General features: G+C 33.7%; 2 protein-coding genes across 2 annotated transcripts; one reads left to right on the top strand and one right to left on the bottom strand.

The window, feature by feature from the left end:
• The first annotated feature begins 504 nt into the window (after nt 1–504).
• Nucleotides 505–10091, top strand: LOC109815904 (cellulose synthase A catalytic subunit 2 [UDP-forming]). The gene is made up of 14 exons (XM_020380721.3): nt 505–1047; nt 1836–2031; nt 2354–2583; nt 2778–2880; nt 3166–3337; nt 5272–5538; nt 5939–6284; nt 6721–6858; nt 6949–7074; nt 7155–7367; nt 7462–7726; nt 7934–8130; nt 8228–8578; nt 9069–10091. The coding sequence occupies exons 1-14, from the start codon at nt 967–969 to the stop codon at nt 9648–9650; spliced, it is 3267 nt and encodes a 1088-aa protein (XP_020236310.1). The 5' UTR covers nt 505–966; the 3' UTR covers nt 9651–10091.
• Nucleotides 10092–12272: 2181 nt separating this feature from the next.
• Nucleotides 12273–13284, bottom strand: LOC145959043 (chlorophyll a-b binding protein, chloroplastic). Its single transcript, XM_083076974.1, has one exon. The coding sequence runs from the start codon at nt 13197–13199 to the stop codon at nt 12405–12407; it is 795 nt and encodes a 264-aa protein (XP_082933100.1). The 5' UTR covers nt 13200–13284; the 3' UTR covers nt 12273–12404.
• Nucleotides 13285–14354: the final 1070 nt, after the last annotated feature.

Here is a 14354-nt window from a genome sequence, read left to right as displayed (position 1 = left end):
ATTTGCATATATTTTTTAATCACATTCAACCATTTAAAATTAATTTGAATTAAATATATTTTTAAGTCGCCATAAATATAACACGGTTTCCTTTTAGTTTCTAATAATTTATTTTCTTTCAACTTCTCAATTATGAAAATGTTTAGAATGCAATACATGTTCTAATCCTTAAAATAAATTAGTTGGTCCTTCATTTATGTAAATTAGAAATTATATATCAAATCTAACTTTTTCAACATAATTTATTTTATATTAAAAATCAAAATTTAAATTTTGAATATCTTAAATAAAAAAAGAAATTACTATCACTAATATCAACTAATATTATTACCAAATACCCATTACATCTAATATTATTACCAAATACCCATTACATTACATAATACATACAGCTAGCAGGACTCAATAATTCATAGGTCAAACAAAATCATTACTTTATGATCTGTAATAATAGTAATACACTCGTGTATTATTAGGAAAAACAATTATGATCTAACTACAACTACTACACATTGCACAAACACATATACATACACGTACACAGCCATGTCTCTGACTCTGTCTCATCTCTTCTCTGTTGAATTTCCAGCCCGTGGCTTCCTAGATTCTCTTTCCCCTTTCTCTCTTCCACTCTCACATTTCCTGTCACTTTATTTCACCCTTTTATAACTTGTTTGCTGAAAATGCTGCAAGCTTGTGGCTTTCACAAATGAGAGAGAAAGAGTAGTAAATAGTAGTAGCAACAACCTGCCACCCCATCTGTTACAAAACTGGGTTGCTCAAGAAAAGAATCATTTCACCCGGTACACCCTCTAAAGGACACACCTTTCTTTGGTTTCACTCTTAGTTTGACAACCTTTCTTTATTTGCTTCCTTCTATGAGAATGGAAGAGGCAAAGAAGGGTGGTTTGTGAAGTGGGGTGTTTGGTACTTGAAGATTCGGGTGTTGAGTGAGTTAAGGTTTCAATGGACACCAAAGGGAGACTTGTTGCAGGGTCTCATAACAGGAATGAGTTTGTTCTTATCAATGCTGATGAGACTGCAAGAGTGAGTGGCTGTGTCTTGTAAATTTCTAAGTTTCTATGAAGATTTTGAAACTATCTAGCTTTAAAAAAAAGTGTCTTTTTTCTGATTTTTGTTCTTATTCTTCAACTCATCTCACAAAGGCAATTCAAGAGTTTGAAGAAGGAAATTTTCTTCCATGAATTTCCATTCTGAATTTCTGAGCCAATTGGGTTCTCTTGTCATTTTGAGTCCCTCATTTCATTCCTATGGGTATTTGGTTCCTTATGACTTTTTTTTTTCTTTTGAAAATGTTTATTTATTTTTTAAATACTTTCTTTTGAGCACAATGAGAGTTTCAAGCTGAAAAATTGGGCTAGCTCTCTCTCTCTCTCTCTCTCTTGAGGGGTTCTATTTTGTTTTTGTGTTTATTATGGAAAATTTTCAATCCAAACTCTTCCATTTGCTTTTCAGTTTCTCTCCAGCTTGAAGGGGTAAGAAACAGAAAAAGGAAAAAAAAAAAGAAAAAGAAGAAGACATTTTTCACCTATCTACCTTTGAAAATGAGTTCATTCGACTAACTTGGTCCTTTGGCTGTACTCTTTGTTTCTTGTTCTTTTTTGTTATCCGTTTTTGCTACGTTTTTATCAATTTCAGAGCTCGTGGATTTTTTGCATGAAAGTTTTAAACTTTGATGTTGCATATTTCAAGTAATAAAACTCATGTGCACCTATTTATTAAAAAAGTGGACCTTACATCTTCTTTAAGTGAACACTACCATCCAATTTTCATGGTCCGATCAAGATTTACCTTATCATCACTGTTATTTGCAGGTGACTGGTGTGACAGAATTAAGCGGTCAAATTTGTCAGATCTGTGGGGATGAGTTGGAGGTTACTGTGAATGGGGAGCCATTTGTTGCTTGCAATGAATGTGCATTCCCTGTGTGCAGACCTTGTTATGAGTATGAAAGAAGAGAGGGTAACCAAGTTTGTCCTCAGTGTAAAACCAGATATAAACGCATCAAAGGTGAACCTTCAACACACTTGTACCTTTATTTTTATCTCTTTGTGTGTGTTTATGTTTCTTTTTCACCTGTGTTTCCTTTTTCATCTTAGTTCCCTTTGTCACTAGGAATGCTAGCAATATTTTTTTTAACACTTTTTATTACTGACTAAAATTTATTAGAAATTACAAAATTATGTCTGTCTTACTTTTTATTTAATGAGTATTACTTGGTGAGTCATAATTTTGTAGTTTTCAATAAATTTTAACATGTGTTATGGGCATTATTTTTGTTTTATTAACATAATATGTTGATAGATTTGGCTAACACTGCAACTGATATCAGGAAGTCCTAGAGTTGAGGGTGATGAAGAAGAGGATGATACGGATGATTTGGAAAGTGAGTTTGATATTGGAAGCAATCTTAGGCGAGACCATCATCACATTGCTGAGTCCATGTTCTCTGCTCGCCTTAACTATGGCTCACATGTGAATGGTTCAGTGATCAACACACCATCAGAGTTTGATGCAGCTTCTGTGGCTTCTGAGATCCCTCTCCTAACTTATGGTCAAGAGGTTAGTTGATTTTGAGCACTTGAGCCTGTTGGGATATAAGCTTAGTAGAACTTTTGAGAGTTTCTCTATTGTAAATAAAGAGCTTTTTCCGATTGAGAATCTCTCAAAAACAATTCTAAACTTGTATTCAAACAGGCTCCTTAACTCTTTTGTTTGTGCAATCTATTTGTCTGATGATGGTTTTGTCAATTAAGGATGTGGGCATTTCTGCTGATAAACATGCTCTTATTCTTCCTCCGTTCATGGCTCGAGGGAAACGGATTCATCCTATGCCTTTTCCTGATTCATCTGTACCTGGTAAATAATTTCATTGGACAAACCTTAGGTGCACTTATTCAAGTACTTTTTGGTGTTGTTCTTCAATCAAAATTAGTTCCACCTTAGTATTCAATGCAAATTTTAAAGGTGGACTTCTATTGTGTGAGTTACTAAGGTGAAACTTTAATTTTAATCAGAGAATGACAGTAATTTTAAAGTACACAGGGAATTAAACCTATGTATTGTACAACTTTATTTTGTCTTGGTTTTTATGTTTTGCTTGATTGTCCTTGTTTTATGTGACAACCTATGTTGGTGATGCAGTTCAACCAAGACCTATGGATCCTAAAAAGGATATAGCAGTTTATGGATATGGAAGTGTTGCATGGAAGGAACGCATGGAGGATTGGAAGAAAAAGCAAAGTGAAAAACTTCAGGTGGTTAGGCATGAAGGGGGTAAGGACAGTGATGAGCTGGACGATCCTGACTTACCAAAGTAGGTGATATTATCTAATTCTTATCATTTGTTCATTGAAAGTTAATCATAAAACTTCCTGGTTTTATCTGTGGTTCTCATTTGTCAACTTCAACTGTTAAGTTATTTCAACTTGTTGAAGCCAAAATTAGTTGCTTCAATCAGAGAGGTTGTCTAACTTATTTTGGTTCTTACAAACAACTATGTTAAATCAAAATTTTAGCAAGATTACTTATGATAAGTATAATCTTAAACTGTTGTAGATAGTTAGAAAGGCACAGTATGTAATATAAATATATGTAAAATAATAAGAAAAGAGTTTAATGGTGATACACTATCATTGTAAAAAACAAATTTATATTGTCAACCAATTAGAAATCATTGTTGATATGGCTTTTAAGGTACTTATTGTAAAAGTCAACAAACTTGCATATAATTGTTTATAATATTAACATTTTGTATGTTTTTTTATAATAATAATATTTGTATTTGGTTAATTTTCAAAATTTAACAATAAAATATATGTAAATATGAATAATAAAACAAGAGAGATTTTACGAATACTTAATCATTATTTCCTTGCCCAAAGTGTCAAAAAAATTCAGACAACCTAGTTAATAAGATGAAAGTTGTTTTTTTTTGTAAAAACAATATTTTATCAATTTTCTGACTTCCTTTGTACCGTATAACGTAATATATATATATATATATATATATATATATATAAAGTAAAATTAAAATTTGATGCATCTATTTTAGGACACAACCGAATTATCTCTGGATGGGGAAGACAAATTTTTTATATTATCTCCTAATAGATATTTATGTAAATTAATAATAAAACAATAACAATAAGATATAAGTTTAATTTTTATTGCATCAATACTTGTTTAAAAAAAAAAATTAAGCCAACATTTGCTCACAATGATCTGTTTGCATTACTAAGTACTAATGAGCAATTTTCCAGATTTTTTCTGGAGCCTATTAGCAATTATGTAGGGCTATTACATAGTTTTACTCATGAATTTTTTAGACCCATATGTGCAATTTCGAAAAAAAGACAATTAACCTTTAAATTAAAATGTCTTGATCAATTTTGCAATTAATTAAGGTTAATTTAATCTCTTAGTTAATCTTTCTTCTATTAAAGACCATTTAGCAAATTTACTTTAAAATATTAATTTTTATTTTTTACAAATCAGCCTCTAAGTTAAACTTTTCTGTAAATCATCATTACATTTTTGTTGTAAAATTTTTTCCACTTTAATTTTGCACCAATTTTTTTTTCTTCCAAAATTGTGATATTTCTTGCACTTATCAAATAAGTGATTAGTTATCAACTTTCCCATACCAATAATCAACTAAATAATCATCAATCTATGATAAACAAATAGGTTTTACAAGCATAACATCTTATTAAACTATACACAATAAATTTTGTCTACATCCTTGGTTTGGAATTTTCCTCTCCCTACGTCTAATAATATTTATCTTGACCTGCTCACAAGAGAGAGGTTCTGAATTCATCCTTTTGTCAAACTTGACGAGTGGTGAAGGAGAAAAGATGGTTTTAGAAGAGTAAGAACTTGGGGAACTCGTCTAAGTGACTAAACAAGTCTAACAATAGAAAATTTTATGTTGCAAATTAATTGCTTGGCCAAACATCTTGAAAGAGTGAAAAATGACGAGCACAACTTGGACTTCTATTACACCGTGTAGAAAGATGTAATAACTATTTAATCCATTAAGTAACTAGTTGTATTTATCTATTTTGAGGACAAGAACAAAATTTTATTCATCAATTTTGAGGATAAGAGGAGCCAATTTTTTTCCTGCCTAGAGATTGCACAGCAACTCAAAATGCACCACTTGCAGTGTTACTGTCTTGCTATATTTATTTACTATTACCTTCTCTGTTTAATTTATGATTATTTAATTTGAATTCCTGTTAACAGAATGGATGAAGGCAGACAGCCACTTTGGAGAAAGTTGCCAATTAGTTCAAGCAGGATAAATCCATACAGAATCATAATAGTACTTCGGATTGTCATTCTTGGCCTCTTTTTTCACTATAGAATCCTCCATCCAGTCAATGATGCATATGCATTGTGGCTTACATCAGTAATATGTGAAATCTGGTTTGCTGTGTCATGGATTTTAGATCAGTTCCCGAAATGGTGCCCCATTCTGCGAGAAACATACCTTGATCGTTTATCTCTAAGGTATTTGATCTTTCTTTGCCTCTCTCCTTATGTGTATATGTGTGATTGTTGTTGGAATGTTCCACATCGTCTGCATCAATTCTTGGGGTGTAACTTATATATTTATTGAACAACTTTACTCAATGACAATTGGTTTTAAGATAAAATCTAAATATGGTATTAGAGTTTATAATTCATTTTGGTAGATCGCCTATTCTGGTAGGCTCGCTTGTTTTGACAGCCTGACAGGCATTTATAGAGGGGAAGGGGGTGTTGGAATGTCCCACATTGCTTGCCTCAACTCTTGAAGTGTAGCTTATATGTCTGTTAGACAACTTCACTTAATGCCAATTGGTTTTAAGATGGAATCTAACAAGTTGTTTGTTAATTACTCTTTGGTTGATCCTTTGCAACTTCACAGGTATGAGAAAGAAGGAAAGCCATCTCAGTTAGCTGATATAGACGTGTTTGTGAGTACAGTGGATCCTCTGAAAGAACCTCCACTTATAACTGCAAACACAGTTCTGTCTATCCTTGCTGTGGATTATCCTGTGGACAAGGTCGCATGCTATGTCTCAGATGATGGCGCTGCAATGCTTACATTTGAAGCACTATCTGAGACATCTGAGTTTGCTAGGAAGTGGGTTCCATTCTGCAAGAGGTTCAGCATTGAACCACGGGCTCCTGAATGGTATTTTGCTCAGAAAGTTGACTACTTGAAGGATAAAGTGGATGCAACATTTATAAGAGAACGCCGTGCAATTAAGGTATGGCATTTTTCCTATCATATCATTTTCAGATCTAAAGGAAAAACCATAAACTTCAAACTTCAAATTTGCATGAAATACAACTAACATAGTTTATGCTAGAAGAAAGTTGAGTAATTGCAGCAGCTTCCCTTTAAAGAGGATTGAATTTCACTTTAGCATAAAACTTAGGTGCAGTTCTCTAGGTTCTTGTTGTGTTGCTCTCCATTTAAAGTTAAAGTTTTTCTTCGGTAATTTGTGCAATGAAGGTTTACATTATAGATTTGCATAGGTTACTAAGGTGAAATCCCAATTCTGATTGGAGAGTAGCATTAAAAGCACTTAAAAAACTACATTTAAGTTTTGTCCCTTTACTTTTGCTATCATCTTTCTTCTCTTTTATTTGGCTTCAAGCAATAATAGGTTGCATTTGGTGTTCTAAATTGTGTTGACACAGAGGGAGTATGAAGAGTTCAAGGTGCGGATTAATGCATTGGTGGCAATGGCGCAGAAGGTTCCTGAGGATGGTTGGACAATGCAGGATGGTACACCATGGCCTGGGAACAATGTCAGAGATCATCCTGGAATGATACAGGTGAGTACCATTTTATGATGCAATCTTGGTCTTCTGTGTAGATTGAAAATGCCATGTTTGTCTGAATTCCACTGTGATGCTATTCTGCAGGTTTTCCTTGGTCAAAATGGTGTTCGTGACATTGAAGGAAATGAATTACCTCGTCTTGTCTACGTGTCTCGTGAGAAAAGACCTGGATATGAGCACCACAAAAAAGCTGGAGCTATGAATGCTTTGGTAGAGTCTTCTTTTTCAGTTTTATTCTGTCTCCATTTTCCTAATGATTTTTCCTAATGTTTTTTCGGTTGATTGTGAAGGTGAGAGTCTCAGCAATAATCACAAATGCTCCTTACCTTCTGAATGTTGATTGTGATCACTACATAAATAACAGTAAGGCCCTCCGTGAGGCCATGTGCTTCATGATGGATCCTACATCAGGGAAAAAAATATGCTATGTACAGTTTCCTCAAAGATTTGATGGGATTGATCGACATGATAGATACTCGAATCGCAATGTTGTGTTCTTTGATGTATGTAGGAATTTGCTCTTATTTTTGTGATTACATATATATACCCTGCATTTTGATTTGTTGGAAATGCTAATATTTATTTCAATATGTATAGATCAATATGAAAGGTTTGGATGGCATCCAAGGACCAATATATGTGGGAACTGGGTGTGTCTTCAGGAGGCAGGCACTTTATGGATATGATGCCCCTTCTTCAAAGAAACCACCAGGGAAGACATGTAACTGTTGGCCTAAATGGTGTTGTCTGTGTTGTGGATCAAGGAAGAAAAAGAATAGAGCAAAGTCAAGTGTGAAAAAGAAGATAAAGAATGATGCGAAGCAAATGCATGCACTAGAAAATATTGAAGAGGGAATTGAAGGTATAAAACACCTCAAATTAGCTGTGTTTCATTTGGAAACATTGAAATGTATTCTAAATAGATCTTTGAAACGCATTGGATTGAATTTTGCACTACTATTATAATATATAGTACATACTTATGTAGCATACTTTTACTGTTTTTACATGTATACAAAACTAACTAGTTTTTCAATGGCATTTTGTGTTCTTGAAACCTTGATCACAGGAATTGACAATGAGAAGTCGTCACTAATGTCTCAACAAAAGTTTGAGAAGAAATTTGGGCAATCATCTGTTTTCATAGCTTCAACACTGTTGGAAGATGGGGGTCTTCCAAAAGCAGCAAGTTCTGCAACACTCTTGAAAGAAGCCATCCATGTAATTAGTTGTGGTTATGAAGATAAGACAGATTGGGGGAAAGAGGTGTGCTATATGCTTAAAATTCAAGGCTTTGAAGCTCTGTTAAGCTATGAACTACATGTATATGGCTCTTCTAACCTCTTTTACATTTGTTTTTCAGGTGGGGTGGATATATGGCTCTGTTACTGAAGATATTTTAACTGGTTTCAAGATGCACTGTCATGGTTGGAGATCTGTGTACTGCATGCCAAAAAGGCCTGCTTTTAAGGGTTCAGCTCCTATAAATCTCTCAGATCGTCTGCATCAAGTTCTTCGTTGGGCACTTGGATCTGTTGAGATCTTTTTTAGTAGGCATTGTCCTATATGGTATGGTTATGGTTGTGGCTTGAAATCGCTGGAACGCTTCTCTTACATAAACTCGGTTGTTTATCCTCTGACTTCAATCCCCTTAATAGCCTACTGCACTTTGCCAGCCGTCTGTCTGCTCACTGGGAAGTTCATAGTCCCTGAGGTAGGATTAATTTTATTAAATTTGATTACCACCATGAGTCTTAGTACAGGTTACATCCTAGGACTGCATAAACATAGGAGCAATTCTAGCATAAGTACAGTGCCTATAGGCACAACCATTCGAAAGCTAAAGATGTGTCAAAATTATAATGAAGTCTGTAGTTAAGTGTGTGCTAAAGTTATTTGAAGAGTGCTACGTTAAAATTTGTTTAAAATTACCAAATTGTGAGAGTCATTAAATAGGGTGTGAGACTTGTCAAATTTTGGTGTTTTCCAATAAAAATTAAACAATCAGAGATGGCAAGTTTAAAAAAAAATGTGTCCGAGAGTGTGTTCCATGCACTTTTCAAGTTATTTTAATATGATCTCAAACTTTTGATCGGTAGTGCTGATAGGTACTATGCTCACACAAAATTCAATAATTGCTCTGAACATAGAATGTGATGCACTTTATGGTGCTTTTGACTAATGTTTTATTTTCTTCTTCTCAGATAAGTAACTATGCCAGTATCATTTTCATGGCCCTCTTCATCTCTATAGCTGCAACTAGCATCCTGGAAATGCAGTGGGGAGGTGTTGGTATACATGATTGGTGGAGGAATGAGCAGTTCTGGGTTATTGGTGGAGCCTCCTCACATCTGTTTGCTCTCTTTCAGGGTTTGCTCAAAGTTCTAGCAGGAGTGAACACAAACTTCACAGTCACATCCAAAGCGGCAGATGATGGAGAGTTTGCTGAACTCTACATCTTCAAGTGGACATCCTTGTTGATCCCTCCTCTGACCCTACTAATCATAAACATAATTGGAGTCATAGTTGGTGTCTCAGATGCTATAAACAATGGCTATGATTCATGGGGTCCTTTGTTTGGGAAACTATTTTTTGCCCTTTGGGTCATTGTCCATCTATACCCTTTCCTCAAGGGGGTCATGGGAAAACAAGAAGGTGTTCCTACCATCATTTTGGTCTGGGCTATTCTTCTGGCTTCAATCTTAACACTACTATGGGTGAGAATCAACCCATTTTTGGCCAAAAATGATGTTGTGTTGGAAATATGTGGACTGAATTGTGACTAAGGAAACAGAAAGTGGAAGGCATGGTTTGGTGTTTTATACAAATAAGGTTTGCAACATGCATAAATTTTTGGTCAAAGATACACCCATGGATGCAGTACTAGTAGGTGAGAGCTGCCACTACAGAAATGTTATTTGTGGCGAGTGTTTGTAGATACAACAACATATGTTTTGAGAGGTTTCATTATTCTTTTTATACATGTGAATCATCTAAATCTGTCTTAAATCACAAGTGAGGTGTAATTTATAGCTTCCTTCCGAATAAGGCATCTCATATTTGTAATCATAAATGTTCTCATGTGTTTGAAATCCCCTATAAGAAGTGGGATTTATGCTTGGTTTTGGTACTGTTGCACCAAGTGAATAAAACTTCTACAGTGTATAGTATCTCCAAAGCTATAGTATCTTGAAAATAATGCAAAGCTAAGTATAGATTTGTGCATAGCCCTAAAATTTTCTGCCAACTTGTGGTTCCCTTTATGTGCCTCATTTTTTTTTCTTTTGCTAATTTTTGTATTTCCTCCTACATTCGTGAACGTATTTAAAGAGTTGTAAAGTGTTTCTCCTAGTTCATATTAAAGATTATGACGGATGAAAAAGAAAATGAAAATCATATATAAGATGACAATAGTCAAGTAATATGCTAAATTGGTAACTAGGAAATTGATTAAGTAGTTGAAGTGTCAACACCATGGTTTGGCTGATGGGACGCGCTGACAAACTATCACCATTCAGAATTTTAAGACTTCATGTGCCTGCCAAGCTAGATTTTTCATTCTATTTACTTGTCTGTTTATTAAAAAGCACTTGCAAAAGTATGGCACGAGAAACGATTCTAGAAGCACACATCTCCAATCTCGTGAAAGCTGAACATAATTTTAATTTTAATAATATTAGGCCATTGTTTGCAAACTCTCCAGGTAAATAATTGAATGAAGCAGTTTTGTGGAAATATATCTCATATATTGGTACGATACTGTCTTTTTTAAAATTAAATTTTTGTAAATTTATTTTTAGATCATTTAATAAATCTTATACTAATGGAGATTTTGAATATTTTATAAATTTATGTTCTTGTTTCTTCTTCTTCTTTTTTATTTTTTAAATGATAAGAGACTTTTGTTTGTATTATGACACACATCATTGTCAACATGGCCTTTGTTATACCTTTGCATAACACACTCCACATTTATGCCTATGGTAGAATATTTACTTGAGGACCGAGGTTTTTAACATGGGATGGAATATAAGTCCTATTTTATATTTGGTGCATTTTATAAATAAAACAAGGATTTGAGGTTAAAAAATGACATTTTATTTTTACTGAAAGTATAATTAAGAAGAAAACAAAACAGAATAAAGTATTTCATTTTGTTAGAATAGAAACAAGTCCCATATCGATAAAACAAAAGAAGAAATAATAATTTATAAAATATATATACTCAAATGATTGAGAGACCTTTTGAATGATGACTAAAAGTAAAACCTTGAATTTGATGACAGGTTGGGATACAAATAAGTTTCACATATTATAAAATAAAAGAAGAAATAATAACTTATAAATAATATTTCATCATTGTGAAGTTGTGTTTGAAATAATCTTATAAAAATAATCCTCATAAAATATCCACTCAAATAAATATCATAAAATAACAGTTGGCAATTTGTAAAACTTGCTTTTATATAAATTTATGGGGAAAAAGTACAAAATATTGAAAGACAAAGTCAACATAAAACGGTAAAAGAGTAAATGAGGCCAATGATACAAATTAGAAGATCATCATAGATTCGTCCTAGTACTGATTTTTTTTACATATAGCAGCCACCCAACAAACAATCGTGATTAAGAATGTGAGTAAATATGGTTAAGTTTGTGTCATAATTAGTTAAAATCAAATGAATATAATTATATGTAATTATTATTATGGTTAATATTGAACATTTTTTAGGTAGTCATTATTAGTCATTTTAATAATATCATAATATTATTAATTATTTGTGAGATAAAATTAATCACTATTAAATATTATAATAATTTCTTGACAATGTTAACACATCAATAATAATATATTATTATATTTCTTATTTTTAAAAACTTGTGAAACAAAAATATTCATATCATTAACCACATATACAAGTTCTTAATAGAATGTTTGGTATTTGTATTTTTGTAGAGACATGTTTTTCTCACACCAATAAAAACTTTTTACGTGTTTTATAGGTAAAAATTATCTTATGTATTTTGTTTGAGCGAAATATATTTATCAAGAGAAGAATTATATTATATATTATTATTTATTGGTTATTTATGCATAAATCTTCATATTTGTATGATATTGTCTATTTTGAATTTATAATCTTTTTTATTTTTTTATTTTTAATCATCACCCAAATGTCTATTACCAATGGAGTATAATGAAACATTGTATCTCAACATTATAAGCCCATATTTCTCTTTTTGTTCTAACAATATGAAATTTTATTTGTATTCCAACACTACCACCCATTGTTGTACAAGATTTTCGAACCTAACAAGCTTCCTAATGTTTAAGATTTGTCATTTGAGCTTCAATTAGGTTAGTAAATGAAGTGCACAACCCATTGAATTGCGGAGATAAAACCAAATGGACTAAATAGAGAAATATAATATATATAATAATATAATTACATTCTCTCTCGGTAAACCCAATAAATGCTTTACTAAATAACATAAAATTCACAAGCCATTACTTGTTCTTTTCAATTCTAATTTTTCAGTCACTTTCCGGGGACGAAGTTGGTGGCATAAGCCCAGGCATTGTTGTTGACTGGGTCAGCTAGGTGATCAGCAAGGTTTTCCAAAGGTCCCTTTCCAGTGACAATGGCTTGAACAAAGAAACCAAACATGGAGAACATGGCCAACCTACCATTCTTCAACTCTTTCACCTTCAACTCAGCAAAGGCCTCTGGGTCATCTGCAAGGCCCAATGGGTCAAAGCTCCCACCTGGGTAGATTGGGTCTGTCACCTCACCAAGAGGCCCACCGGCAATACGGTAACCCTCAACAGCACCCATCAAAATAACCTGGGTGGCCCAGATCGCAAGGATGCTCTGTGCATGGATCAGGCTTGGGTTGCCCAAGTAGTCAAGCCCACCCTCGCTGAATATCTGAGACCCAGCCTTGAACCACACCGCCTCGCCGAACTTTACACCGTTGCGGGCCAAGAGTTCCGGGAACACGCAGCCCAAGGCTCCCAACATGGCCCATCTCGAGTGGATCACTTCCAGTTCACGGTTTCTGGCAAAAGTCTCTGGGTCAGCAGAAAGCCCAGCAGTGTCCCAACCATAGTCACCTGGGAATTCACCAGTCAGGTACGATGGGGCCTCACCCGAGAATGGGCCCAAGTACTTTACACGGTCTGGGCCGTACCATGGGCTTCCTGAGGAAACGCTTTTGGAGGCTGTTTTCCTCATGCTGACCCTTCCATTGCCTAGCTCTGGGGTGGAGGGGGCCAGCTTGATTGCTTGGCCAGCCAGTGATGGTGAAGACAGACCCATTGTTGAAGCAGCCATTGTAATAGATTGATTTTGTAATACAGTGAAAAGCTTTGTAAGTCAAATTGGAGAGAATGGTTCGTAATGTTGCTTGTAGTTGGGCTATGCTAGAGGGACACTATATATAGCTTAAGAGATAAAAAAATGGGTCCTTATCTTAATATCTTATGAGATCTATATTTCAATTTCCATTGGTTTGGAATTGGAGTTTCATTTGTGTCCACATGCTTCTTCTCTTACAACTTTTGGATTTTGGATTGTTTGTTTTCCTTGGCAACGGGTATTAGATATCTAGAAACATATCATGAGATACCTCTTGTACCAAATAAGACATTGCCAAATCGGATTTTTGGATAGCCTCTATTAAATAAATAAAAAAATACATAGACGTGCAATGCAATGTCAATGTGGGACACTTCGGTAAAAATTGACGGATTTTATAGATGAGGAAACGTAGTGCATTGATTAATGGTCCCATTGGTAAATTTGTAAACATCAAATTACAGTTTCATATCCACATTATTTAATATTTATGGCGTGTGTCTATAGAAATAAAAATATTTTGTTTTAAGAGTTTTATTTGTGTTTTTATGCAGTAAAAATAACTGAACAAATTGATTTTTTTGAGGCTTGTTCAACATTGTTCTAAATAACTTACTTACAGTATTCTTGTAAATCTTTTAGGATAGAACAAGAACGCGTCAGTTTTCTAATTGAGGTTATGATAATTGACAAATATGACAATTATTAATATATTTTATACTTTTAAATCTTATTTTTTGTCACAAAACATTTAACCCGAACCCAATTCTAGTTATCAAGGCCATTATTGAATCTTTTTAAAAACTTTTTCTTTTTCCAATGTTTTGAGTAAAACATTGGTGGCGACTCCATGAACCTATTTTTAAAACCATTAATTAAGGATTAGTCTGGTGTCCGGGCATTTCTTAATTAATGAGACTTTTAAAAGGATGTCTATACCATTAGTCGTGAGATCGAAAATTTTCTGGTTACGACAGATGGCGACTCCACTGGAGACGTTTAAAGAGGGTCAGGCCCATTTAATTGATGAAGTTAATAAAATAAAAATAATAATTTAAATATTTTCCCCTTTACTTTGTTTGTTTTATTTGTTTGGCTTTAAACGTGACTGTTCGCGGGTGTACATTTGTT

This window comes from Cajanus cajan, chromosome 1, assembly GCF_000230855.2.
Source record: "Cajanus cajan strain Asha chromosome 1, NIPB_CcT2T_4, whole genome shotgun sequence".
Classification (NCBI taxonomy): domain Eukaryota; kingdom Viridiplantae; phylum Streptophyta; class Magnoliopsida; order Fabales; family Fabaceae; genus Cajanus; species Cajanus cajan.
The sequence above is the reverse complement of the archived record's forward strand: the minus strand, read 5'-3'. Positions and strand labels throughout refer to the sequence as shown.

Excerpts from the sequence above, each read along its gene's own strand:
- LOC109815904 (XM_020380721.3), top strand. The coding sequence starts at position 967 with ATGGACACCAAAGGGAGACTTGTTGCAGGGTCTCATAACAGGAATGAG. Across the intron at positions 6,285-6,720 it reads GAGAACGCCGTGCAATTAAG|AGGGAGTATGAAGAGTTCAA; the intron begins GTATGGCATTTT and ends GTGTTGACACAG. Across the intron at positions 6,859-6,948 it reads ATCATCCTGGAATGATACAG|GTTTTCCTTGGTCAAAATGG; the intron begins GTGAGTACCATT and ends GCTATTCTGCAG.
- LOC145959043 (XM_083076974.1), bottom strand. The coding sequence starts at position 13,199 with ATGGCTGCTTCAACAATGGGTCTGTCTTCACCATCACTGGCTGGCCAA.